Here is a 26,843-nt window from a genome sequence, read left to right on the forward strand (position 1 = left end):
CCACTCTTACTGTGAAATGTTTTTTCCTAATGTCCAGTCTAAACCTACCCAGACATAGCTGGAGGCTGTTCCCTCTTGTTCTATCACTAATTACCTGTGAGAAGAGACCAGCACCAGCCTCTCTACAATGTCCTTTCATGTAGTTGTACAGAACAATGACATCTCTCCTAAGCCTCCTCTTTTCCAAACTAACCATTCCCAGCTCCCTCAGTCATTCCTCATAAGATTTATTCTCCAGGCCCTTCACCAGCTTTGTTGCCCTCCTCTGCACTCAATCCAGCAGGCAGGACCCTCCCGGTGGCTGCGGCAGGCTGTGGCCCCTTGCATGAAGCCATACCTTACCTGCTCCTCATAGAAGAGGTTGTTGGCCATATGCAGGATCTTCTCAACAGCTATGATGCTGCCAATGGTGTGCATCTCCACATCCACCAGCATGGTGAGCACTAAGATAGCCTCCACCAGCAGCTGCCTGTACTCTGGCTGGGGTACACGGTTGAGGACAGACTCCACATGCACAGCAAACTTTATTTCCCCTGGGGTCATCTGTGAGGAGGGATAAACAAATGCACCTAGAGCACCAAATTGCCAGCACAAATCCCAAGGTCTGCTGTGCACTCACCTAGGGCAATCCAGCACCACACATCTGCCCCCATTTCCCCTTTACATAAACCTCCTACCTCTCTGGTTGTTGATGAGGGGAGAACAAAGCCCTCCACGGAGAGGCCATGGCACTGCAGAACAAGAAGGCTATGGTTATGCCCTGGAGAAGCAATGTGCTAAGACACACAGGTCCAGCCCACCAACACTCTCACACTTCAGTATTGGAGTGTGCTGCTCACACAGCACAGCTCCACCTCCTGACACTTTGCACAGCATCACGCCTTTCCCACCACCTCAGCATCAGCCAGAGCCCTCTCGCACAGAGCACCAGGCTCTGCTCCCTGGTCTACACCAAGGGCAAGCCATGCCCAGAGCTGCTTCAGCTGCAGCTCCAGCCCTGAACTCTTTGCAAGGTTCAGCACAGTAAGAGACAGGTCCTGCATGCTACAAGGCAGCTCCAGTTCTTCCTCAGCTTTTCAAGGCCAGGTGCAGGCCTTGTCCATGAAGCAAGTATCTACACAACATCAGGGACCATCCTGACAAGGCTGATGCCTGGGACCATAGGCTCATATGCATGGAGATAAGCCAGACAGATGTGCAGCTCACCTTCTGCAGGACCTTCCAGACCTTCTGGTAGAAGCCTACAGGGACACGGTTGAGGGCCCCATCCAGCCGCCGTCTCCGCTGCCACTGGCCCTGGCGGCTGTCCTTACCGCGCTGCTCTTCCAGTACGCTCAGCATCTCCAAGTGTCCAGCAGACTGGGCAGACAAAACAAGGACCACAGAGACTGATGAAAAGTTAGATACCTCACAAGAATGCAGCCTGCTGAGTTTGGGCTGACCCAGCCCAGTTCCCAGGGCAGAGCTGCTACCTCCTGCCCCCAGCAAAGCCCACCCTGCAGCACTAGCTCCCTGCTGCACCCCCCAGAGCACAGCTCCTTTCTGCAGGCACAAACAGGACAAACCCCCATGTGAACAGCCAATAAACACAGGTTACCAGAGAGGATTTCAACTCAGTGTCCGTAGACTGAAAACTGAGGGGCTGAAGGAGAAGGAGAGAGACAAAAATTAGTCTGCAGCCAGCAAACAGAGCAGCAGCAGCATGGAGCAAGCTCAGGTCACAGGCAGTTGTCCCAGGGGCCACAGTTATCTGGGGATTGAGAAGCAGTTTAAAAAGCTGAGCTGCAGAAAGCCAGGTTAGCATCAGAAAGGGAAGCAGAGCACTGAGTGGCTATGGGGGCCTCCACATGCCAGTGCTGTGGCAGGCAGCAGGCTTATGCCAGCCAGCACATAGAAGCAGGGCTGCTATTGCTCTGTTGGCTGCTGGCATGGATTTAGTCTCAAGCAGACTGGAGGGCCAGTAGCAAGGTCACTGCCCATGGACAACTCTCCTCACAACTTAATGGTCCCTCTGTGGCAGGTTTCACACTGCAGCAGGTTGGTTATAAACCTTTTGCATCAGCCTGCTCCCTGTAGGCCCTATCCCTTTGAGGATGGGACCCCGCCTACAGCCCAGGAGTCCTCCTAGACACATACCAGGTACCAGAGGAGGTCCTTCTCACTTACAGCTGGGCAGAAGCCTCATCCTCCAGAGAAGACATAGTCAAGAGGCTACAGGCAGCATCCAGCAGTCATCAGTGTCCATCAGAGCCATGGATGCTCATGGCACTGGAAACATCATGACATCCTGCTCAGCAGGCGTTTTAGGGCAAAATGGAATCTATTCTGCCATAGCAGCTATGGACCTCAGCTCCTACATGGATATAATATCAATACACCCACAGCTTGGAGAAGCCTTCCTCCCTGCAGTCCAAACATGGCAGGTCCCACTCAAAGGGGAGCTCCTCAAAATTTGTTGGGCAGTAGGCCGCCACAGCCATGCTGACCTCCTCCTTTACCGGTCCTGAACCTGAGTCTGCAGAGAGGGAAAGGCAGTGCATCACTGCAGCAGCTCACTCAATGAGGTTGCTTAGGAAAGCTCAACTCATGCATGCTCAGAAACAGCCCTGGTGTGTGGCATGGGGGATAAAAGCTGAAACTGCAGAAAGTCCAGGGTGGTTTCACTTTACTCACATTCAGAGACTGCCTACGTTTATCCAATTGCTGCAAGAGAAGGACATGAAGTTTCTGCTCCTGGAAGAGGCCCACCAGGACACCAGCCATGCCTGGGACACTGCGTGGTCCTCCCCAACCCTGCATCTTTTCAAGCAGCCCTGTACTGCACTGCCAGAGAAACCCCCACCCCTGCTAACAGATTTACCCCAATTCTTTCCCCAGGGCACAGCTAGAGCCAAAAGTAGCTCCTGGAAGGAGTTATAAGTTTTCTGAAGCCCAGAAGAAACTCCCTCCTGCACTCCCCTACATCACCCAGAAAATCTGTCAGGAGCAGCTTGCACCACCTGCCCTCACCTGTTTGATCTCACTTTTCAGCCGGACGAGGCCAGAACGCTCAGGCTTGGTGGCCCCAGCAGCCTCCACCTCACGGATGGAGACAGCAGTGGTGACCGACGAGTCGACCGACCGCACTGGACAGGAAGAGAGGTCTACAGTGGGTACTGTGGCTCAGGGCATGGATGCCCCTTGTCACTGCTCAGGCACTGGTGCCTCTGCACACCCTTGCCCACTTGCCCAACCACCACTGGAGATCCACAAGTACAGCACAGAACTGCTTTCAACTCAGGTCTGACCAGGCCAACTGCTGAACTAAGCAAAGCCCCAATGGCCACAGAACTCAGGCCTGATCTCCAGAAATTGGCTCAGCACCGCCCTGCTGAAGAGCACTTCTTCCTGGACCACTGCACAGCAGAAGCAACTGTACTGAACATGCAGGAGGACAGGTACATCCCACATAGTTGGGAACACCTGGAGATGGCCCAACTCCACACCAGGAACCAACGTTGCCCAGAAATGTTCTCACAACCCTCCTGAGAGACTCACCACTCTTTTCCACCCCAAACTCCTTGCCAGAGAGGATGTGGTAGAGAAGACTCTTCATGTCTGATGGGCTGAGATTCATCAGGTGCTCAGTGGCTTCTCTAGCTGGAGAGAACAGTGAGAATGTTGTACCCTGCTTCACAGCCCTTCTGGGACGTTTCTACCCTGCATCCTATTCTGTTAGCAGAGGATGCATTGGTACAGGAGCTCATCCTCCAAGTGCAGAGCACTAACTCCAGGTGTGGCCTACAACAAGGACTCTTCCCCACGACAGCCCAACACACATGCCTGAAGGGAAACCACAGTGACACCATCTGCCTGTGCTGCTCAAGAACAGCTCCAGCTGCTGACCCACCCCAGTGCTTTCATGCAGGGTCCAGTCCTGGCACGAAGATGCCTGTTTCTAACAGCACTTCTCCCTCCTGGCTGACAGGACCCCAAGCACTGCAGCACCCAGCCCAGCCAGCATGCCATGCCTACTGCACTTACCCGAGCAGTGCAAGGAGTGTGCCAGCTCCGTTGCCATCACCTGGATGATGAGGCCAATGCGGATGCGGAACATCTCGGCAAAGAGTGCAGGCTGGGTGCGCATGTACATGGCCAAGTACACCATGATCTCCTGGAGGGGAAGAGGCAGATCACCAACTGCGGATCACCAGGGCAGACACCCAGCTGTGGAGTTCCCTGCTACTCTGGCCCCTCACCTGGGTGAGGATAGAAACACTGAGGTTCTTCTCGCTGGCTTCATCAATGAGGCGAACAAGCTCCTCATAGGGGATTGGGCTGGGGAGGGAACGAATGGCAGAGCATGTGAGAGGCAGCAGAGCTAGAGCGATGTCCTGGTCTGTACAGCCCAGAGAGCAGAGAGACAGCCACCCAGAGCCACTCCTGCCCACAGACTCCAGAGCAGTGGGTTCACATCTGGCCTGGCCCAGTACCTGTAGGGGGGGAGAAGCTACTCACGTGGAGATAGTTTTTTCACGTGGCTCTGGGGGCAGCCCCACCGTCAAGTGCTTCTGGTGAGACAGGAGGTCAGTGCAGGCCTAGGGACAGAAAGGGTCACCCCAAGTGTCACCAGCAACTCAGGGCTTGGGGCCTCAGTACAAGGCAGAGAGACAGAGCTTGTGTGGCCACATGCCTACCCACTCTGCTGCCCCCTCCCCAATGGACATGAGCCTGTTAGGGGGTGCTGCACAGCTCTTACCTCATCCAGAGCTTCCACCTTCTTCTTGAGGATGCCAGAGATGTAGCGGATCAGGGCCCACTGGCGCGTGTTCCCCACCCGCACATACAGCTCAGTGAGGAGCTCCTTGACGGTGGGGCCAGGGTCACCATCAAGCCCTGTGTACCACTCAGGCCCCCTGCAGCACAGGAGATGCCAGGTTACCGTCAGCAATCTGCCCTGCAGCAGCCCCAGGGACTGAGGGTTGGGACACATGCATGGCTGCACCAGCTCTCTCTGCTCAGCAGCAGGTCTTGGAGCTCATCATACTTGATCATGTGGAGTATGTAGAGGATGTCTGCTTGTTCCTGCAGCGTGGGGCAGAGGCGCAGCTGGTTCACCAGTGCCTTGCAGTCCACATTGCCATCCTCATCACGGGGCAGGTTCACCTCCTCATAGGGTGTGTGGCTCTGGGGAAAGGGAGGCCATGCTCCTGTTGGACATTGCCAGCACTCCACACCAAGTGCTCTCTGGTTACAGAGCCAAGGCCACTCACCCACACCTATTCCCCCTTGCCAAACACCAAGCCTTCCCCAAGCAGCCCCCACAAGGACCCTCTAACTTCAGCTGAAAGGACAGCACTGTTCAGCCAGTCTGGGAGAGATTGAGCTCACCTTGCCATCTGCGTCATGCTGGTCAGGAGAACTCAGCAACCTGACTGACTGCTGGGATGCCTGGAAGATCTTGCTGGGGACGTACATCCCAACATCTAAAAGAAAGCCAAGATTCATGCAGACACTTCTCCACCCCAACCACCACTGCTGGGCCTCAAACCACCTCACATCTGACACTCTGCTCCCCCAGCACCCCCTCCAGAGAAGTCAGCTGTGGGAGAAGCAGAGTCTGCCCGCCTGGTTAGAGGAACACCACAGGAAGCTGCCATCCCTTATCATTCAACTGTTTCCACAAGAACTGCACAGGCACCAACTCTAAGACACTTCATGGCCAGGACTAATGTGATGGACATAGTGTGCCTTTGCCCAGGGTTGCCCTGCAGCCCATGGGGCCCTCAGCATCATGCAGCTGGGAAAGCTCCCAAAATATGTCAGCCTCAACCTCAGGCTTGAGCAAAGCTGCTGAGGGTGCTGCAATCACTCACTCTGGACATGAAGGTCCTTGGCCTTGGACACCAGGGACATGAGGTCACGGGTGGAGTGGACGGCAGCCCGGAAGCGGCCCAGCCCTCCCTGCTGGGCAGTGGGAGGGAGGTTTGAATGGGGAACTGTGCGCTGCAGCAGATGGTCCAAGTACTGAGCAACCTCGTCATACGTGTCTGCAGGAACAGGAGGCAGAAGAGGAAAAGTTCAGCTTTGCACAGGGGCATCTCCAGATCCTAGAGACTTCCCAGCTGTGCCTCAGCAAGGGCAAAGCTTTGCCTGCTGCATGAAGCAACAGTGTGGGGCTAGTGACAGACATGACATCAGCTGAGCTCTCAGCAGCTGCAGCACCCCTGTCACAACACTACTTCACTGGCTGCCAGCTGGGGCCAAACTGGGGCTCCCTCTGTGCTGGGCTGGAAATTGCCCCCCAAAAGTAAAACTACCACACCCAGAGGAAGCGATGGGGCTACAGTATGTGTCTGGACCAAGCCTGCACAAGGACAGCAGAGTCTGCTCAAAGCCTGTGGTGAAATCCTCACTCTTCCCTTCCAGGGAAGAAGGCAGGTACATACAATGGCTGACTGTCCAAGCAGAGACCACTTAGGAGCACTCCAACACAGCAAAGGCCTCAACCAAGCAGGACTCACACACAGGAGCAAGGCAGGATGGATTTTACAACAGGTATTCCTGATTAGCAACTAGCAGTTATTTCTTATTAGGAGTTAGAGGAAGAGTTACAGCTCCTGCATGGCTCCTTGCCCAGACTTCCATGGCTTCATTTGCTCCACCACCACATCGAGAGTGCCAGAGCCCTGACTTGCTAACTGCAACAAGGAGGGTGCTCAAGAGCCCACATCTCTGCTCAGCCAGAAACTGCCCAGCAGGAAGGGGGAAACCCTGAGGGGCAAATGGCAGGGCAATGCAGTACAACAACAGAGCTGTTGATGCACTTCCAGCCCACCCACAGGATAAAGCCTCGTGGCTCTTCAGCTGGCAGACAAGATCTGATGATCTTGTGTCTGCCCCAAGAGGTGAGCTGCAGATTGCATCTTACACTGACTGCACTGCATCTCCTTTCCACACCTGGTGGGGATGCCTCATGCCAGCACCTGACAGATCAGATGGAGGAGTACCCCAGACATCAGGCTTGAGAACATCATCCTGCCTGGCTCCAGCATCTCACCACAGGGAAAACTTTAAATTGAGGTTCTTCTAGCTGATGTAGAGAGGCCAAGTAGGCCCTGTTTCCCATGGGGGCTGGGAGGAAGCAGACACCTTGGAGAAACCCAAATGTTGCCTGCAAGTAGACCACAAGCAAAGGAAGAGGGCAAAAGAAATAAAAGTATCCAGAGTCACAGCAGTGCAAACACTGGCTACAGGAACAGCAGAGGCAGAGCAGAATGATGGGAAGGAAGACCTGTTTGCAAGGGCAAGGTGGGTCCATCACACTGTGATGGCCTAAGGCCCTCTTGGGCACCCTATCCACAGCAGCAAGGCCTCAATTTGGCACCCACTGGAGCAGCACTGCCCAGGGAGGGTCAAAGGCTGTGGGGAAAACATTCAGTAGTTGCTTGGAGACGTGATGGCTCTCCTCCACCATCTCAGGTGCTATACCATCACCTTCGCCACCAAAGATCCTCAGCTTAAATCTCCTGAGCAAAGTCAACAGCCTTCCATCTCTTCTCCACACAACAGCCTATGAAGCTCAGAGCAGCTTTTCCAGAGCACTCTCCATGCTCTCCATGTCTGCCAGCCTCAGCCCTGTCTAGCTGGGAAACCCCTCTGGCGAAGGGGCTACAAAAGCTGCATCAAATCACCCAGCCCCATTCCAGTGGTGTCACCATGAGAGTCACCCAGAGAAGGTTAATTGATGAAGGGTCAGATTGGCACAGTAGCACGGTGAAAACTCAAGTGTATGAATAACATGGTGGCAGATGCTGGCAGGGTGTTACAGGTTTACAGGTGAGTTTGGCATTTGCCATGCCACAGCAGCAGCTGGCCTGTTCCCCCTTACCATCCTCTGCTATCTGCAAGCCATGCAGCCACTCCTCGGCGTCTAGCTCCTGAAAGCTGTCAATGCTGAGCTTGTAACTCTCGGCAAAGACCTTACCCTCTGGCCCAGGGTCCATAAAGCTGAGGTGCGTTCGGCATGACGTTGTCAGGAACTCCGACAACTTACCCGTCTGGATCCTGGGCGAGAGGAAGGGAGGTCACACAGAGAGGAAGAGGGAGGCAATACCTTTGGCTTTGCCTCCTGGATCCAGAGAAGGCCCTTCAGCAAGGAGCGACACTCACCCAGAACATGCACGTGCCCCAGAGCCTGCTTGAGCTGCCTGCAACTCTGCCAGCCACAGGTGGGCATGGAAGAGCTGCCCAAGAGCTGTAAGAGGGATCCTGCAGCCATGGGTTTGATGGCATAAAGAGGTATGTCCCCTTTTGTACCTTCTCTGGTAGATACGTAGTGCTGGGGTGCACGTACAGCCTAGCACACCCCAGTGTATCCTCGACAGCTTGCTCCCCAATAGCCCAGTAGGTACCCTCCTAACCAGGCTCTCAGTAGGTACCCTCCTAACCAGGCTCTCAGAAGACACCAGCCCTATCCCCTCCTGCACCCCAGGAAGCTGCACTCACCTTGCACCACCAAAATACCCATCCTGCAGCTTCCTCAGTGTTGCCAGCACCGTGGGGTGCACACTGCTGCCACTTTCATCTGTCGGCAAGAGACACAGGCAGTCAGGCTCTTCCACTCAAACAGGTTCCCAGAAGGTAACACAGGACCAGGCTCGCATCCAGATGCACGAAGCACTGCGGCATCAGCCAGAGCTGGGATGCACAGCCAAACTATGGCACCAAAAGCAACACCCAAAAAAGGAAATTCACAACTGTCTGGTCTGGATTCCAAGAAAGCCAGGCCAAGATGCACTCCAGGCTCCTGGGGTTCACCTTGGGCTGAGGCTGATAGTACCAGACAGCAGCACCTGAGCAGTCCCCTGCTCTGCCCCCGGCATTCAAACAAGGCAGCAGAGGGGGTGCTGCTGTCATGGCCAGAAGACACCACAGCAAATAGCACCTCAAGGCACTAAGGGGATTTCAAGTACACAAGGAGAACAAAAAAGGCCTGAAAGCAGAGTCCCTTGCCTACATCTGTGAGCTGCTCCAGAAAAGCCACTGCACCACTGCATAGCTACTTGCTCCCTCTTGTTCACTGTTTTATAGCATCATAGAATTGTTTTGGTTGGAAAAGGCCTGTAAGATCATCAAGTTCTCTAAGATCATCCAGGTTTTCCCCTTCCTGTTGTCTAGCAAAGCCTTTAGCAGGTAGTCTTAGTTAAGCTGCAGGAAGAGCCCCATGAACACTTTTACAGGGGGACTTTTTCTCTGGCCTTGCTCCCAAAAGGCCTCCCAACAAGCCTAGCTGCTTTGAGACTGAATACCTCTGTGCCAGCAAATGCCCACTGAGTTGCAGGCACCAGTGCTTGGTAGGCAGGTGCCAAGCTGCCAGGACAGCTGCCAACTCAGAGTGGCTCCTTTGAGTGGTAAGCTTCTTACAGGATGCTGCTGGCCATTCTAGTCCCAGCGTGTTCCCCATGACTGAGATAGTCCCACATCCACCCACCCCCTTCCTCCTGCAGAAGCTGCTTTCCAGGGCTGCTCCAGCCAAAGGCCTCATAAAGCCAGAGGATCTGTACCAAGCATGGTGTGGGAGATGGGGAAGGTGATGGTTGGTCTCCCAGTCATCCTCCAGCGGCTGCAGAGGTACGAGAGGTCTGTCCTCAGCATCTCTACGATCATGTTGTTGTCTAGAGCCAGGTAGAACTGCTGCTGGTCTATGAACTGTGAAGACAGGAGATGTCAGCTGCTCTTCTCACAGCCACCAGGTCCCTTTGGTGGTACCCACAACTTCCAACAAGCACTCAGCCAGGCCAGCCACACAGTGCAGCCAGGAGAAACGCTCTTTTGCACCAACAACTCATCCCACCTAGCAAAGGACTGTCAACCCCCAGGGCAGCTACTGGTCACTAGTAACTATGAGAAGGTAACACCACAGCTCAGCAGCATCAGCATCACCCCAACGCCACAGCGTATTCCAAGTGAACATGCACTGCCCACAGTGCCAGGCTTGCAACCCTGCCCATCCCCAAATCTTGCTAGGCACAGGAGACAGAAGCATTCCTGTCCTGTCATCAGCCTTCTCCTAGTGTCCTTATCAGGGTGAGAGGAGAAATTTTCACACAATACTGATCATCAGAAACCACCTGAAACCATCTCCTCACAACACATACACACACCCAGGACTATCAGCTGCACTGCTTCATGTCATAGAGCTGGGGCTGCTCCCAACACTCAGACCACCCCGAGAACAACTTGAGTATTTGCTCAGTGCAGAAACCTCCTGCCCAGCTCCAGGTTGCATAACAGCTAGGAATGATCCCGTGCAATGCCACCCACCTGTGGGGTAAAGGTAAAGATGTTCTTCCTGATATCATAGAGCTTGGAGGTCCCAAGGACACCCATGTGCCGGTAGGGCCGTCCCGTCAGGCTCATCTGGTTGTTGCGGCCTAGAGGGGCAGGGAAGGAGTTTTTAGTGCAAGCCTCCTCACAAAACGGGTACAGCAGCAAAGAGAGACAGGCCTGTGTGACAGCAGCCAACAGGAGAAGGATGATTTGTGACTGAGGTTCCCCAGGACACTGTTTTGAGCTGGCACAGCTATAAGGGACAGTGATAATCTGTCCCCTAGCCATGACCAGGGAGCCAGAGAAACCCAGGCCCTCCCCAGAAACTCTTGCTGAAACAGGGACATGCAGCCTGTCCTGACCTCTGCAACAAGCACACCACCATGTCTCTGAGGATATCAGAAGCTGTGGCAGGGCCAGGTGTTTCTCTTTGCACAGGGCCAGCTCCCAAAGCTGACAGCTCCATCAGCTCCTACATTAGTCTCAGAGCCTGGGATAGTGCAGCAGCAGCATCGCCCCTTGGTCATGTCATTCTAGAAGTGCCAGGCTGCTGTCCTTCCCCTCTTTGTCCATGTCACTCTTGGCCTTTTCATGGCTTAAATTAGCCAGCTCATGTAGCCTACAGTGGATCAGGTTTCTCCTCTAGCCCAGGCTGGTTCTCCAGCTCCCATACAAGCCCCATGCCTGAGGGATTTCAGTGTGAGGGAATACAGAACTCTTGAACACATCCTCCCCTCACACTCAGCCCTGGCAATCCTCCAGCATGAGCCATCCTGTTTGTGCTACAGGCTCTCTTAGCTATGGACTACCAGGGGACCCTGCTATGGTGTCTGGCTTGCCTCCCTCACTGAGATCTTGAGTATAAGAACAAAAATGGGCTCCAGCCCACACCAGGTCCATCCTATATGGACCAGAGCCTCTTCCTGTCCCTAAGGTGACTGTCCAACTGCAATGCCAAAGTCTTACCCCTTTCAGAATCTCCCTGAACAGCGCTACCTGCCACCCCAGCTTTCCTTGGGCAGAAGTAGCTTTACCAGGCCCAGGAACAGGTAGCAGAGCCCTTATCAGCCAGGCAGAGAGCTGTGGGACAGGACATCAGCATCTCTGAGAAGTAGTGCCAGGAGATGGGACAGACCCCCCTGCAGAAGCAGGGAGTGCAGGGAGTCCAGCTTACCCAGCCGGGCATAGATGTGGCTGAGGATGCTGGCTGGCTGCACTCTGATGGGGTAGACATCTGCCACAGTCTCCACATCGATGTCCTCCTTCAGCAGGATAGCCTTGATCTCCTCTGTCTCTGCCAGGATGCACACTGCAGAGGGAGGAAGACAGAGGCACAATGATGCAACAGGACTGCCTCTGGCCTTTGGGGACACATGCAACATATTGTGTCATGCAGAGGCAGCTCTCAGGGGTCCCTCTGGGAACCAGTTAGCACTGCACAGGACTGCCTTGCTCTTCCCAATACTACACCCAAGCCTTCCTCAGTGATTGGCAGGAGGACAGCTTTCATCCCTTCTGCAGAGGAGTCTGTAGCAAGTGGTATCTCCCTGCAGCCCACCTTAAACCCACCTTGCCAGAGCTGAGACCTAGCTGCAGTGGCAGCCAGCCAGTAAGCAGAGCCACCCCCAATGAATTCCTCGTGAGCAGAGCCCTCGGGCATGCTAAGCACAGGGGTCAAGAGCTGGTCCCTTCCCCTCACCTTGGACCACCACGTCAGGCTTGGGGACAGTCGCAAACCGTCGGTTGAGCGGATCTATTTCACCAGGAGCCAGAAACCCCTGAGGAAAGAGAAGTACAAGATGAACAATTCATGTGTGGGGTAGAGCAGGTGATGCCTACAGACAATCCACCTTTAAGAGGTCCTGAGGGGAAAGAGGTGACAATTTCCCCACAGTAGGTGGTTCAGGGTGGTAGCATTTGCCCTTTCAGTGATCAAAGCCTGGCCCCACAACCCTCCCCAGCACGCACCAAGGGTGATCATACCTCAGCCAGAAGGCAGCCCAGGATGTAGAGGGACTGCCCCCACATGAGTGGCAGCTTGCCCACGGGTATTCTATCCACAGTGTGGGGGTTCCTGTACTCCTCATCCACCTGGAAGGCAAGCCAGGAGGTCAGGGAGAAATCCATACACTGGATGCTAAAAGAAGCATCATCACTGCATTTTGATGTACAGTAGTTTAAGGCTTAAAATAAGAGACTATAAAAGCAAACCAGAGGGTGCAAACCATCCTGGCCACATTCCTCCCCTCTTTTCCTGATTGCCCCAGGCCCCATCACACAACAGATCAGCTGCTCCCACCATGGGCCATCCCACAGGAACGACTGACATGCCCCAGAAGTACCAGGCAATTCTCTCAGATGCAAAGAAGGAGAGCACCTCTTCTGTACTATCTGGGCACCAGGAGGCTGCTGCCCTCAGCCCAGGCCCACACAAACACCCTCACCACTGATCGGAAGCTCAGCACAGCCTCGTCAGTCAGCCCAGGTCTGCATGCCCTGAGCTCTCAGAGGAATCTGACTCTAGGACAGCAGACTGTCAGGAAAGCACTCCTGTGTTCAGGGGCAAGAAACACTGAGGAAAAAAAGCAGTTTCTTTATTCAGTACAGGTTTATGGCAGATCCAAGCCACACCTTTTTCACATGGGGTTTCTATGCACTACATGTGTTGCTTTACTAATGACTTGAGTTAATAAGCACTTAAAATGTAATTATCTGGTAATGAGATATTCCCACTGCAGCTCAAGACCACTCACCTTATCTGGTGGGACACTGTACAGCTCTGGCATCAGGCACACCCCGTTCTTCCCCTTGATGAGAATCCCCTCAAGGGCTTCCCGGTACTCCTGCACCTAAAGAGAGAGAGAGAGGATCTCCCCCTAGTCATGGTTCCCTGCATCCTTCCCTCATACCTCCCTTGCCAAGGCCTCTCGTACCTGCTCCATGTTTCCACTGAAAATTCCATCAATGATCAAGTATGCCCAGAAGAGAGGCCACTCACACTCGATGTTCTCAAACAGCTTAAGCTCAGCAGGTTCATAGTACGAGCGGTTGGGGTCCTACAGGGAAGGTGTGACAGCAAAGCAGGTGGTGGGTGGCAGGATCCACTCAATCTGACAGTGCTGCTAGTCCCCTCAAGACCCCAGCCTCAAATGGCCTTCCAATTCTCTGTGGGTGATGGCTGAGACAAAGATGAAAAGCAGCTTCACCTCCAGGCTATATCCTTTCCTCCAGACGTGCCCTCACGAGCCGCCTGCACTGATGCCAAAGGGATCCTTCACCTTTCCTGGGCAAAGGGAGCCAGCACAGCACTTCCCTCACTGCACTTGGGATGCCTGCATCTCCCTTGCCTTGCCTGCTCTACCCCAGCCCCTGAACAGCTCCTCTAGCATCACGAGGCTGGCCCAGTTGGGTGCAAGGGCTTGGACTGGATCCCTCCTAACAGGAGGTGCAATCTAAGAGCCTTACACAAAGGAAGCAATTGGGAGCTGGTGTAGTGCCCCAGAGGATTTGTGCTTGACTTTCCCTGCCAACTGCTTTAACTCTTTGCTATAGAGAAGGGAGAGAGCTGGCCTTAGCAGAGAAGACAAATGGGACAGCAGAAGCAAATATTTTCTACACATCAGCCACAAGCTCTCAAACTCCTGTTTGACTCCAGCCAGCTACTGTGCCTCAGCAGGCAACATTGCCCTTCCTGTGCCTCGTAGCTCCCCTCAAGTAACCCATGGCTTTTCACACTGGCAAAGCTCCTGAGTGCTGGGACAGTCAGCCTGGAGATGCTGCTGCTTTTCACAGGCTCTGCAAACACAGCCATACATGCTGCCTATTATGGTCAGGTCTGAAGAGGAGCAGCAGAGAAGCCTTTAGAGGCACTGATTCCAAAAGGAGCCCCACGAGGTTATAGGCTCAACTCAACAGCTGGTGATTATTTGAAAGCCTCCAAGTGTAATTTCCTGACTCTGTACTTATCAAATATGATTGTTGCTTATGAAATTTTCCTGGTTTCCCCTCCCCAAAGCAGCAGAATAAAGCCTCCATTTGTTCCATTTAGAGACAAGTGTGGCAGTACTCACACTGCCTGCTGTCCCAGGAGAGGCAGGAGCAGCTTTGTGACCTCCAGGGCTGCCAGAGCTGAGGCCATCCTGCAGCACTGCATGGTCACCCCTACAGGCCTCCAACCCTCACCTGGGGCTTGTGCAGCCCTGTGAGACCTGGGGAAAAGAGCCTACCTCAGCAGGGCAGTGGTCCCATCTTCTCACAGCCCGAGAGATACACAACACTACCAGGTCCCAAGGGCCAACCTCTGCCAATCTACTATGGGACTGGGTGGGATGTACTACCTTTGCCATGTGCTTTGGCATTTTGGGAAGCCTAGCTCCGAGCCATGATGCTGCCTGGGGCTACTCAGGGGTCTCATCTTCCCAGTGCTCCTCACCACAGCCTTTGCACTGCACCCAGCAAATGCAACCCAGGGCAGCTGCTGCTTGGCACTAAAGTTCTGGCAGGAGGCAGGGCTGGGGACACTTACCTCTTTAGGGGTCCTGTATCCATCCCTGAGGAAGCGGCAGCAGCCATAGCGCCCCTAGAAGGGAGAGAAAAATGTTGCTGAGCCGGGGGTACAGTATGAGGTACCTTGAGTGCAGTCACATAGGGGTGGTTTCCTCCAAATACATCCTTCCTCGCTCACCTAGGCACCACCATCACAGCCTAGGGGCACAGCACACAGGACAGTTTATTTGAACACCCCTGACACAGTTCTGAGACACTGGTAAAGGCTCCCACACCCCTCTTCCTGACCTCTCCTTTTAGGAGACAGCAGGGCAACAACAGTTTAGACTGCAGCTGTCTCCCATGAAGGGCAAGACAAGGGCAGAGCTGCTCACCTGTAGTTTTGTGATGATCTCTTGCTTGGTGATTTCCACCAGCTCACTGTCCTCCACAGCAAACGCTGGGTAGGAGATGACAGAGAGCACACTGGCATCCACCTCCTTGGATGTGGAGGCCCTGGGCAACATCGAGTGGAGGATGGACTGGGCAAAAGGGAAGAGGCATGGTTAGGTTGCCAGGCTGGGCACTGTTCACACCCCAACCTCAGCAGATCACAGTTCATTCTGCAATCATGAAGTCCTTGCGGATCTCACCTGGCAGTGTTGGACCTCATCTGACAGCACCCGTATCACTGACTGTGGGCCTCCCTTTGCCCCAAAGAGATCCAGCTCATCCAGCGCCTCCAGGGCAGCCTGCAAGCAGAGCAAGACCCAAAAGATCAGGTTCTCGGCAACACTGCTCATCTGTGAGAGCTTTCTCCCTGTCCTGCCCAAATTTAAGTCCCACTGTGGCTGCACAGCACCCCTGGTCAGAATGTGACCATATCTCCAAAGCCACAGGTAGCCAGGCCCTGGACATTTCTGCCACATACCTCAATTAATTTTTCACTCCCAGTTCAGGCTAAATTCAGGCAAGAGTGGCACAGTTTTATAACAGCACACAAGAAAAAGGGCACTGCTGGGGAGGAAAACTACTGTTCAACATGCCCAGCCTGCCCTGTAAAAAAGCAGCATGGGGCCCCTGGTGCTCCCCAGCAGCCACCCAGCACCTCTTCCCAGCTCACCTTGGCCATGCCAATAGAGCTGGCATTCAACTCGGTGATGCCCTGGTTCGTCTTGTCCCCACGCTCCCATATTCCAAAGTCCTGCAAGGAAGCAGCAGCACATTGGAGCAGGCAGCATACCCAGAAAGCCTTCAAATCCCGCCCATCAGTAGTGTTCCCAGCAGGAAACATGGGACTTTGCCCACCATGGCTCAAGAGGGACCCATAGCTGCCCCTGGACACCAGCCCACCACCTGCACCCCAGGACACACTCCCCTTGCCCAGCACAGGCTACCCACCGCAGTTTTGTAAGCTGCTTCAATGTAAAACACGAGGTTCTGGATAAAGTCGACTTCATCTAGGCTGTGAATTATGTGGAGGCCTGAAGCAGAGGAAAGAATTCACATCTGTTGCTTTGAGACCATGGGCATCCCTACGAAAGAGTTACAGTAACCCAGGCTAGACCCTTCCTCCTCATTGCATGTCTGCCCCACAGGAGTCATGTGCTGTGATTGACTCCCACCCCCACTCCCACTCCCTGCAACAGCTCTGGTGCTTCAGGCAAGCTGGAACTTAAGAGATGGACATCAAGGGGCCCAAGTCCACCTTAGATGCTAAGAAAACAGTGAGGTCAGGGAGGCCATCACAGCAGCCTGTTCCTCAGGAAGCTGCACCCAAACTGAGAATGTGGAGAGCCCTGGAGATCAGCACACTCAAAGCTATAATGGCATCCCCCAACAGTGTCACCTGAGGCTGTCATTTGTGCCAGCATGAGTAGATAGAGGGAGGTGGCATCCAACTGTAGGTGACCCCACTCATTATCTCCCACCACAGTGGCACAGGTGTGGGTGTTGTACTTGGCATGCAGGCAGTCCCTGGTGCTCTGGCTGTACTTGAATGCCTCCACCTTGTCCACCTTGAGAAGAACAATGAGATACAGAGGTTAATCAAATCCTGTCTCCAGAGAGGTCTGCCATTCCCAGAGCCAAGGGCTGTCCCATGTGGAACAGTTCCTGGCAGGCCAGAAATCCTGCACACCCCAGGCTGAGCCCATCCATGCACCAAGGCAGTGAATGCAGTCTCATGGGTCACCGTAGCTCAAGGCTGCAGCCATGAAGGAGCCACAGCTGCACCATGTGGAAAGAAAAGGGTCACTTAAAATGCACTCCGGGGAAGAGCTGCAGAATCCCAGCACCAGTGAGGCCACAAGACAGGGAGCAGCTGGCAAAGGCTCCAATGGCCACCAGCCCAGACCACTGGCAGCTCCATCACACCAAGTTAAAGCTTATTTCAAGACTTGCTGGAAGAGCTCCTTCCCTATACTCTTCAGAGAAGGCTGGGGAGAGCTGGCACAGATGGGACCAAGAGTCTTTGTGGGAGAGATGGACTTTGAGAAGACCACTTAACTCTCAGAGGTGCTCGCCAGCCCATACCTGTCTCATCATGCACTGGAGCAACCCCCGCATCAGTTTCACCACACTCTGCAGGAACAAGGAAAACAGCCGTGTTAATCCCCACACAGCCAGAAGCCCTGACTCAGGATCAGCTGGGTGCTGACCTTTGCAGGGCTCCTGTGTCTATAATCAGAGCCCCTGCTCACATTTCCACAGGCCCTGCTCCCTAGCTGATAGCAGAGCGAAACAAGATTTCTTGGCATGCCAACAAGGCCGAGCTGCTGTGCGGGGAAAGGACGGACACGGCTGCAGAATGCAGCTGCCCAGCCCTTGGGAGAAGGGCTGTGTCCCCAGATCACCCCAGAGCCTGGACTGTCCAGCTGGGCATTAGCATACTGAGAGGAGCAAGCTCTGGCATCCCTTCCTGTTGGACCCCTCACATGGGGATAAGCCCTGTCCCCGTCCTCACTGCACGGCCACCCTCGGCTTTTCAGCGCCGGAGCTGGGCCGTGCCAAAAGCATATCAGCCGGGAGCTGACGGCCGGTTCCCGGGTAGCGCCAGCCTAGCTGCAGCGGCCACCACAGGTCCTCCTTCCTGCCAGCTCCCTCCTACCTGCTCCAGCTCGTACGCCTTGGCCTTATCCTCGTCGCGGTCGGCATTCTTGCGGTAGGCCAGCCCCAGCCCCCAGACGGCCAGGATGCTGTAGACATTGTCCCGGACCCAGGCATCCCGGTGGTCGGCGCTGGCGGGGAGCAGACCGGTCACTGCGTCCTGCGGAGGGGACACATTGGGGCCGCGGCCCCGTTTCCCAGTTAACTCCCCCTGACTCGACCTGCAGGGCCAGGCGGCGGCTCCCCTTGGCCGGCGAGGCGCCCCGCGACCCGCGGCGAGGCGGGTTCCGAACCCTTTCCCCCGGCCGTGCCCCGCACCTGATGCTGGAGGATGGTCTGCTGCACCAAGCGCGCGTAGCCGTCCAGCCGCACACCCGAGTTGCTCCGGCTGCGCATGTCGGCGGCAGCGGGACACGGCCGCGGCAGCAGGGAGAGCGGACTGCTCCGCCCCGGCTCCCGCTAACGAACCCGCCCCTCAGCGCGGCGCCACCCGCTCGCTGCTGTCCGCAGCGCTGTCCCGAGCACCGCTCCACCAGCGCAGCGGCCTCTCCGCCCGCGCCTCCCCGAACTCCCCGACGGCGGCGGTGGGGCCGGCCTGCAGGGGGATGACTAGCTAGCGGGCAGGACCAACCGCCATGGCGTGCCCTGCAGCGCCCCCTTGCGGTCGGAGGTCTCACAGCGCTGCGGGCGGACAGACATTACGGGCGAGCACCCACGGACGGACCCGCAGACACAAGTCACAGTGCGGGGCTGTGCAGATAGACTCCTGTACCGGTGTGTGTATACGCCTGTACACCCAGACATAGGCAGAGACAGGAGGACATGGGCTCACGTGTGTATGTCCACACATGCACAGACACACGCACAGAGCTATTCACACATAGCTGTACAGACACAGCTGTTCACGCACACACGCTTCCTGTGCACGCAAATAATCACACACATGCACACAGGCGCAATCGTATGTATCCTGACACGTACAGGTGCAGACAGACGTGTGCATATACACAGGCTCACGTGCACACCAGCAGCACCCCTCACCCAGGGGACCTGTTTGGGCAGATGGGGGCTAAGCAGGTTCGGTGGTGGACTCAGCACCTATGAGGAAAGAGGCAGGCACCTGCGGGTGCTGTGTGCCATTCTGGGTGCACGTGGCTCTGGTACCTGTGAGGCTTGTCTTTTGCAGAGGCAAAGCAGGGGCAGGAAGCAGCCAGACACAAGCAGGGGTCAGTGGGTTTATTGCCTGTGGGGAGCACTGAAAGGGGCTGAGCCCTGGCATTGCCCCGGGGGGTTTGGGGGTGCAGCCCTTCCCCAGCCCAGCCCTGTCTGCAGTTCTGCCTCAGTGGTGGATGTGTGGCGCTCCCCAGTCTCCCGTGGTCTCTCTGCACAGTTGGCTTTCCTAGGGTGGCCCATGGCTGTCAGCACTTGTACTGTGGCGGGGCACATTGCCCAGCCCTGTAGGACAGAGCAGGTGTGAGTGCTGTGCCAGGGGCATCCTGGACAGGGGATGCCCCTGGACTAGGGAAACCCCAGGGTGGGGTGCAAAGCTGGGCTCTGCTGGGTCTCAGCCACAGGATGGGATCACTGGGACTGGGGAACACCAGAACTGGTGTGCACAGGAGGTATCTGGGCTAAGGGAAGCAGGGAGGGACATAGGGGTGAAGGATCCCAGGGTGGAGAACTCCCAAAACTAAGGAGGCTGATAAAGTTGGGGTACTTGTGGGGGCCCCATGGCTGGAGACATTGGGATACATGGAGGGTCCCAGAGCTGCAGATATTGTGGAGATGGAGATGCAGGGGCCCAGGGACACAGGTTAGGCTGGGCAGGGGGTGATGCAGGGGACAGGCAGGGGTCCCCACTTACCTGCAGGCCCTGGTGACACACTCAAATCTATGGCGGCAGTGGGCACCCAGAGGTCTGCTCCCCACCATCCTCCAGAAGGGCGTCATGGGGGGCAGCATGTCTGCCTGCCCCCTGGGGCTCCTGCAGCACCCAGAGGGGCAGATGGGGTGGGGAAGAGGGTGCTGAGACCCCTGGCACCTGGTGCCCCCCCTCCTGTGTCCAGACCCACCTGGAGGGAGACAGAGAGAAAGAGGAAGGAGAGGAGCAGCGCCAGGCTGGTGGTGGTGCACAGCAGGAACAGAAGCCCCCAGCTGGCCCTGCAACCTCAGCCTGCACCTGGTACAACAGAGACTGAGGCTGCCATGGTGCTGCCGACTCCAGTCATCCAGTGCCTCTGCTGGGCTTCTCCTGGGTCATGGCCCTGCACAAATATTTGAGCAGCCCCACGCAGCCAGACAGCCCCTTACCCCCCTCCACCCCAGCTGCCAGCACCTCTGTGGGGTATCCATAGGGCATCCGTGGGGTACCTAGTGCCTGGGCATCACCATCTGCCTCCAGCTACAGCCCCCAGCAGAATGCCCAGGGGACAGCTGTGCTTCACAGCTGGTGAGCTCCATATCTGCTGTCTCAGTGCTGCTAGGACATGTGGGGCAGTTAACCCCCGCCCTGCTCCATGTCACCTCAGAGGATGGAGTGTGCAAGGTAGTGGCAGTGCCCACTAGGGATGAGCAGCCAGAAGGGGAATGAATTGGGATCTGGCAGAGCCAGAGCAAAGCCTCAGGGTGGATTTTGAGTAGATAGGAAAAGGGACTGGGAGCAGAGCAAAAGGGAGCAGGGATGCACTGGCTGGCCTCCCTGAGGGAGAGAGAGGAGGAGAGCAGGGGGCCACTGCAGCCCCCAGTGCAGGCAACACTCCCACAGGCAAGAGCTCTGCCACAGAGTGTTGGTTGAGGGCATGTCCCCAAAGCCAGGGCTCTTGGTGCTCCCCATAGGGCTGGCAACAATGGGGTGCCAGGCTGTGCAACAGGGATGAGCGCAGCTCTAGGACCTTCACAAAGAGCCACCCTCCAAGACGTATTAGGGCACCAAGCTGGGGACCCTGCACTCTTCACCTAACTCTGCTCTGGCAGCCCCAGAGCTGACGCAGGCACCGCGCCAGGGTCAGACAAGGACAACAGTTGTTTCCCTGAACTGCTGTTCTTCTGTCTTTGGCAGGGCCTGCCCCACCACCAGCACAGAGTTCACACTGCTAGGGCAGGCTCCTGGCACACAAGGGTACCCCAGGAAGGTGTCCAGCCCAATAAGTACAAGAGCCCACCAACACAGTGTGTATGAGGGCATGGGGGTGGTACAGACACACCCCAGTGCCCATCAACCTCTGGACAACCAGCAGCTTCAAAGGGTCCTTGCCAGGGGCAGCACCAAGCACTAGCTTGCAGTGGTGCCCAGGCCTGGAAGCATGCCCAGTTCTCATGCCTTTCATCCTCACTTGCCTGAAGAGTCAATACCACATGCTTAATGATTGACAAGGGAAAAAAGAATAGATGTTCTCCTTGACACAGCCTCCTGGCTTGAGGTAGCCCAATGTGGCAAACTGGGGACAAGGGGCAGGGGAGGAACTTGGGGTTCTATAGCTCCTCACTCTGTCAGGATGGAGACAGCTTTGGGGCTGGCAAGTAGGGGAAGGATGGGGACTGGTAGCACCCTGCCCCACAACAAGCATGTACAGGAGGGAATGAGTGTTAAAACATCCCCACACCACCAATAACAGATGAGGCTGGAGGCCAAGCAAGAGATCAGATCCTGGCAAGACTCATACACTGGGGATGCAGAAGCAGTACCCAGTTGGCAGGTGGCAGTGCTGCCAAGCACTGTGGACAAGAATTACTGCCACTACCCATGCCTCACTGTTCAGTGAAGGGGAGCTTTGCCCCAGCTTTGTAAATACAGGGCATGGTGCCCAGCAAAGGTAGGCTTGCCTGTAGACACCTTCCTAGAATAACCATGGCAGCCGTATGACTTGGCCATGGTGACAGACAGCCCAAGGAGACTCATCTTATTGGCCCACTATAGCCCTCTAGGAGCTGTCCTATATAGAAAGATGTAGGGCACCTCTCATCCCCAGCATCACCAAGGCAGCTGCCTGCAACCACATCTGGTCCTTCCTGTCTCAGGCCAGGCCTGTGCTCCAGGGGAACCTCTTCAGTGATCTCCCAAGGCACCTTCCCACCCCTAACATCCTGTGATTCTCCCAGCTTCTGCTTGAATGAGCTGGGACTTATACCCCCACATGCAGCAGGGAGCAGCACCCACCCCCTCCAGTGCAAGCACAAAGGTAGCTGCACGGTGACACAATCTACGCCACCCTGTCCCAGGGCATGAGTTACACCCTAAGGACAGAGCAAGAACAGTCAAGATGGTCTTTAGCAAAATCCACTCATTTATTTACTTAGTCAGCAATAAATAGAGACAAGACAAGCAGCAGGGGTGCTGGAGTAGGACTGACCCCTCTAGCAATCGGGCAGGCCAGGACTCCAGCAGAGTTTGTGTCCCATGGGACAATAAGAGTGCAAAAAGGAAGAGTGGCACTGTGACAGGGGTCCAACCCCTGGGATAGGGTGAGACCCAAGCCCTGATAGAGAGCAAGCCAAGGAAGTGAAGGACAGGGGTGGCAGAGGAAGCAGTAGGCAGAGCACTGCACAAGCAACTGCCTTGCCACCACCACTTGGAGCAGGGCTGGCAGCTTGAGTCCCTCCAATTTTCACAGCTCCCCCCAGAGCAGAACTGCAGGAGAGGAGGGGCTTTCACCCCACAGCTCAATTCCCAGCCTGGTGAGATGTCACCACAGCTGGGACTAGACAGAACAGAGTGCATATGAGCTGGGAAGGAATCTCACAAGCAGGATTGCTCATCCTCCCTGCCCTGGCTCCACCAGGAGACTCCTTACCACCTCTGAAGGACTTTGTGTCCCAGTCCAGGGATCCAGCTTTTCTCTGGGACCATCAGGCCAAGCCTCCCCAGAAAACAGGCAGCAGCTGTGGGGCTGCAGGAAGGACAGATGCCATGGGGCAGCTGCCCCAGCATAGGCTCCTGCCTTTAAAAACCTACAACTTACATAAAACTGCCATTGTAAAACCTTCCGACAGAGCAGTGCTGCACAGGGAGAGGGGATGAACCCACCCCAGGCAGAGCAAGACAAACCCCAAAGTCTGCGTCCGGCAGGAACAGGCACAGCCTGGGGGCAGCATGCTGGGGCAGCAGGCGTTACCGGCAGGTACAGGACTCTGCGATCATGTTCTCATACTCCTTGTAAAGGATGCCGCCGTCGCGCTCGATCATGAGGACACTGATGGGGCTGTAACGGTAGGGAACGCAGGACGGCCGAGGCACGTTGGCATCCACCAGCTGGTGGACGAAGCTCTGCACTACAGCGTGATTGGGTGCGTGGTAGTCATAGCGGAGCAGGCGGGGACAAGCACCCTTGCAGTAGCGCGGATTGTAGCGGTGGGGAGCAATGATCCAGTGGTCCCAGCCCAGCTGGGCGAAGCTGACGGGGAAGGGGCGCAGGGAGCAGTCACTCTTCTCCCCTCCCTTCTCCCGTAGGTAGCCAGGCAGATCGTGAGCCAGTGTCCCCGTGTCACGCCGGTGTCTCTGGGGCTCTGCTGCTGGAGGTGCCAACCCAGCCCGGGTGTCGTTGAGGTAGAGGAGGAGGAATGGGTGGCTGGGAGCCGCTGGGGTATCATGACGCCCCGCCCGTCCGGCTCGCACACAGACGTGCCGTAGCTCCAGGCTCTCTGTGCCGCCGTTTCCTGGCACCAGGTAAGGGGTGACTTCTGCTTCTGCCCAGCTGTGGCGCGAGTGGACAGCAGGACTGAGCAGCAGCCCAGATGCCTCACCGGTGGCCGCCAGCTCCAGGGCACAAAGGAGGCGACCGCTGGCCAGCGGCAGGCTGGGCAGGTAGACCACCGTGGCTCGGAGCAGGTGCTCTGCCTTGGACTGGCCCTCCAGGCGGTAGGTGAGGGGCTGCACATACCAGCGACCTGCGGGGAAGCAGTGGTCAGTGCTCCCCAAGTACTGTGCAGAAGGCACCACACTAATACAGCTTTCCCCCGGGGTGCCACAGCTACACACCACAGTGGATCCCATGAAATCACCACCCTCAAAGCCCATGACAGCCAGTTGCCCCAGCATGAGGCAGAAGCCTCCAACAGCAGCCACATGCTGCACCTCACTGGAAGGATGAGGGGCAAAGAATGGCTGGGACAATTCTCATCCTTTGCACCAACACCATTAGCCTGGCACTGCATCAGGCAGGATGGGAAGGGGAGAGGAGCACATAGGGCCAGCAATGCACTTGCTCATCTCACCCCTGGGGCAGGCATCCTAGCCATCCTGCAAAGGGGAACTCCATAGCCAGGGGCAGTCCCAGAGGGCACATGACATGCCAGCCCTGACTGAGACATTCTAAAGAGGGCAGGAGGCAGGCAGAGACCAGGGCTCAAAGCCCTCCTTACTGACTCCACTAAGGCCCTCTACTGCCCTTGGTGCCCACCTGCTCCTTACCTGCCCAGGGTAGACCACCGTGGGAACTGGCCTGGACCAGACGGACAGTGTTGGTGCCCAGGCTGCGGCCATGGCGCGGTCGCCCTTCGCGGTCAGCAGCACGTCGATAGAGGTCCAGCATGTAGCGCAGGGGCTGTCTGCTTGCTGGCCCCAGTTGCCAGCCCCGGCTGCCTGGTGCCTGCCCTTGCAGGGCCTGCAGGAGGGGTAGGGGAGGAACAGCAGGCAGGGAGCCACGGAGCAGCAGGGACTGGTTTGTAGGCCCAGAGAAGGGCACAGCAAGGAGGAGGAGGAGGCTGGTGAAGGGATGGAGCAAAGCCATGATAGGTGGGGGGTGGGGGGACAGTGAGCCCAGTAAGGTGGGGCTGGCCAGCAGCAGGATTAGGGGAAGGCTACAGTCATGCTTCTTCCCCCTGGAGAAGCAGAGTTGGTCACAGGCACCAGCAGAAGGGGACCTCAGAGTGCTGCAAGCTGCTATCAAGCCAGGAAAACCATGCCAGCTGCTTCAGTTTCACAGAAGACCAAAAAGGTGTAGGGGGGGGGCTCTGTATGCCAAAAAGGGTGCAAATTCCAGACTAAAACCCAGACCAGGGGCAAAGCCAGCCTGATAGGAGCCTGGCTACAGGGGCTATAAAAGTACCAGGTCAAGGGAGTTGGGTGAAAGTGGAGGCTGGGGTGAGGTAGGGGTGTGTGGGGAGGACCAGCTCGCTCAGCCCACCTGCTCCTGGTCAGCCTCCTCCTGCAGAGTGAAATGTCCTGGCCCCTGGGGCCCATTTTAAAGGCATGGCCCCAATCAGGGTTTAAAGGGCCAGGAGCTCCTGGCTCCCAGGAGAAGAGATGGGTTTTGAAGTGTGGTGGTGTGCTGTGGTGAGCCACTCCAGCTCGCCCCTGCCCTGTGCCAGTCTTTGGCAGCAAGCTTGGCACCTTCATGCCCGTTGATGCAAGATGATATATGCTGCCCAGAGTAAGAACAGAGCCTGGAGGGCTGCTTCCAGACTAGCCTCAAGGCACAGCCAAACTGCCCAGTGCCTCACTTGCCCCAGCTAAGAGATGGGCATCAGGCTCGGGGACCACAGCACTGAGGTATAGCGACGGGCAAAGCAACCCAGAGCCCAGTGACATTCAGCCTGGGCAGGTCAACTGCTGGTACCAACCCTGCAGGCATCACCATGCATTGCCATACATCTGCACCCCAGGTTTGGCTGTCTGAGCTCCAAGGTCTTTCTGCCTGCACCTGCACAAGGCCAGGGGTTTATGATGGTGATTCCCACCCTCTTGCTGGCATAGGTCATTTGAGGCATTGCCTTTACATGTGACATTTCTTCCCAGCCCTGATGCCTCTCTGTGGCCATTGCCTGAGGCAAGTTCCATGGGTGCACCATGGAGTGAGGTGTGGGCAGCAATGGCCCATGCTCCCAGCAGAGCACCTGGCATGGTGCCCAGGCCCATAGGACACTGTTACTCTCATGTCAGGATGGAAGGTGCTGAAGGGCTGGGCACTCTGGTTGAGAAACACTGAGGTGTGTTGGTGCCTGCCTTACCCTGGGTACTTCCAAGTGCCAGCCAAGCAGAGCAGTAAAGGCTAGGAGGGCCATGTGGGGGGTGCTGAGGCAGGGTGGGGATGTGGTGCTTAATGGGGTGTGAGGCCATGTGACAAGCCAGGGTGCAGAGCCCTCACGCCTGGCTGGGCAGCCCTGGTTACTCATTTGAGAAAGGGCACAGGGGCAGCTGAGCCCATTGGAGGCTGGGAAAAGTCCAGACATGGCAGGAGCTGACCATGAGAGGTTGGCACGGAAGGGGGTGAGAGCAGAAGAATCAGGTCAGGTGGCCATGCATTGCTGCTGGGTGGGCTCCAGTGCAGGGCATGGGTCCTGGGCTGCTTCCAACTTGGCATGACTGGGCAAAGGTTTAAGGCAGGTGTTGATGGATGAGAACTGCCAAACAAACCTCGAGGGGTCCTTCCCTCCAGCAATCCCTGGGGTAGCTCACCAGCCTGGCACACCAAGCCCACCCCCCAGGCTGTGGCTCAGCATCCGCCCAGGCTGCAGGCAGCTGGGCCATGGGCAGTGCTGGCAGGGCAGAGCTTTCCGGGCCGGCTGGGCTGTCTGGAAGGAGATGAGTAAGAGTCGGGGCCCCAGGCGGGAAGGGGCGGAGCAGGACTCCCGAGCTTCCCGGCGAACCAGCGTGGATCTGCTCCCACCGCTCTCAGCTGCCACCCGCCACCTCCTTGCCTGCCTCAGTTTCCTCAAGGGGGCTCGACAGCCCCTCCCGGGCTTGGGGGGGGATGGCAGAGGTGAAGCACTGCCACACACACCTCAGAGTGCCTGGCAGAACTGGGCGGGGGCCAGAGTGGGTAAGCCAGACAGGAGGCGACAGTGCATGCTCGCCTGTGGCCAGCAGGGCCCAGGGTGTCAGGGCGGGGCGCCACAGGGAGCCTTCTAACTCATCACCCCATCGCCACCCCTCACACCCATGTGAGCACTGCCAAGCTACCGGCTGCACCTTGTCACCAGCCTGGGCTGAGCTGTGCCCGTCT

General features: G+C 56.4%; 2 protein-coding genes across 5 annotated transcripts in view; both read right to left on the reverse strand.

The window, feature by feature from the left end:
- The window catches only part of PHKA1 (phosphorylase kinase regulatory subunit alpha 1), a 22,964-nt gene extending 4,478 nt beyond the window's left edge, over positions 1-18,486 (reverse strand). For 2 of the 4 annotated variants that reach the window (XM_068151842.1, XM_068151841.1), the window contains exons 1-32: positions 18,223-18,486; positions 17,906-18,064; positions 17,332-17,379; positions 16,646-16,814; positions 16,198-16,280; positions 15,920-16,000; positions 15,450-15,548; positions 15,192-15,338; positions 14,837-14,890; positions 13,245-13,367; positions 13,065-13,160; positions 12,295-12,402; positions 12,011-12,089; positions 11,486-11,620; positions 10,306-10,415; positions 9,546-9,690; positions 8,488-8,566; positions 7,871-8,046; positions 5,856-6,029; positions 5,371-5,465; positions 5,027-5,166; positions 4,739-4,895; positions 4,498-4,577; positions 4,239-4,317; positions 4,024-4,153; positions 3,538-3,639; positions 3,010-3,125; positions 2,674-2,703; positions 1,598-1,642; positions 1,207-1,359; positions 678-731; positions 343-543 (exon numbers count right to left, since the gene is read on the reverse strand). In XM_068151842.1, the coding sequence (XP_068007943.1) occupies positions 343-543; positions 678-731; positions 1,207-1,359; positions 1,598-1,642; positions 2,674-2,703; positions 3,010-3,125; positions 3,538-3,639; positions 4,024-4,153; positions 4,239-4,317; positions 4,498-4,577; positions 4,739-4,895; positions 5,027-5,166; positions 5,371-5,465; positions 5,856-6,029; positions 7,871-8,046; positions 8,488-8,566; positions 9,546-9,690; positions 10,306-10,415; positions 11,486-11,620; positions 12,011-12,089; positions 12,295-12,402; positions 13,065-13,160; positions 13,245-13,367; positions 14,837-14,890; positions 15,192-15,338; positions 15,450-15,548; positions 15,920-16,000; positions 16,198-16,280; positions 16,646-16,814; positions 17,332-17,379; positions 17,906-18,064; positions 18,223-18,300 (3,525 nt within the window). In that variant the 5' untranslated portion in view covers positions 18,301-18,486. The remainder of the gene's footprint in view (positions 1-342; positions 544-677; positions 732-1,206; positions 1,360-1,597; positions 1,643-2,673; positions 2,704-3,009; positions 3,126-3,537; positions 3,640-4,023; positions 4,154-4,238; positions 4,318-4,497; positions 4,578-4,738; positions 4,896-5,026; positions 5,167-5,370; positions 5,466-5,855; positions 6,030-7,870; positions 8,047-8,487; positions 8,567-9,545; positions 9,691-10,305; positions 10,416-11,485; positions 11,621-12,010; positions 12,090-12,294; positions 12,403-13,064; positions 13,161-13,244; positions 13,368-14,836; positions 14,891-15,191; positions 15,339-15,449; positions 15,549-15,919; positions 16,001-16,197; positions 16,281-16,645; positions 16,815-17,331; positions 17,380-17,905; positions 18,065-18,222) is intronic. The other 2 variants (XM_068151844.1, XM_068151843.1) reach the window with 2 other exon arrangements.
- Positions 18,487-22,232: 3,746 nt separating this feature from the next.
- Positions 22,233-26,308, reverse strand: BMP15 (bone morphogenetic protein 15). The gene is made up of 2 exons (XM_068152216.1): positions 24,311-26,308; positions 22,233-23,787 (listed from the first exon to the last, which is right to left on the reverse strand). The coding sequence occupies exons 1-2, from the start codon at positions 24,627-24,629 to the stop codon at positions 23,012-23,014; spliced, it is 1,095 nt and encodes a 364-aa protein (XP_068008317.1). The 5' UTR covers positions 24,630-26,308; the 3' UTR covers positions 22,233-23,011.
- Between the last annotated feature and the right edge of the window lie 535 nt (positions 26,309-26,843).

This window comes from Melanerpes formicivorus, unplaced genomic scaffold, assembly GCF_026170545.1.
Source record: "Melanerpes formicivorus ecotype bairdi unplaced genomic scaffold, bMelFor1.0.p_v2 SCAF_22, whole genome shotgun sequence".
Classification (NCBI taxonomy): Eukaryota; Metazoa; Chordata; class Aves; order Piciformes; family Picidae; genus Melanerpes; species Melanerpes formicivorus.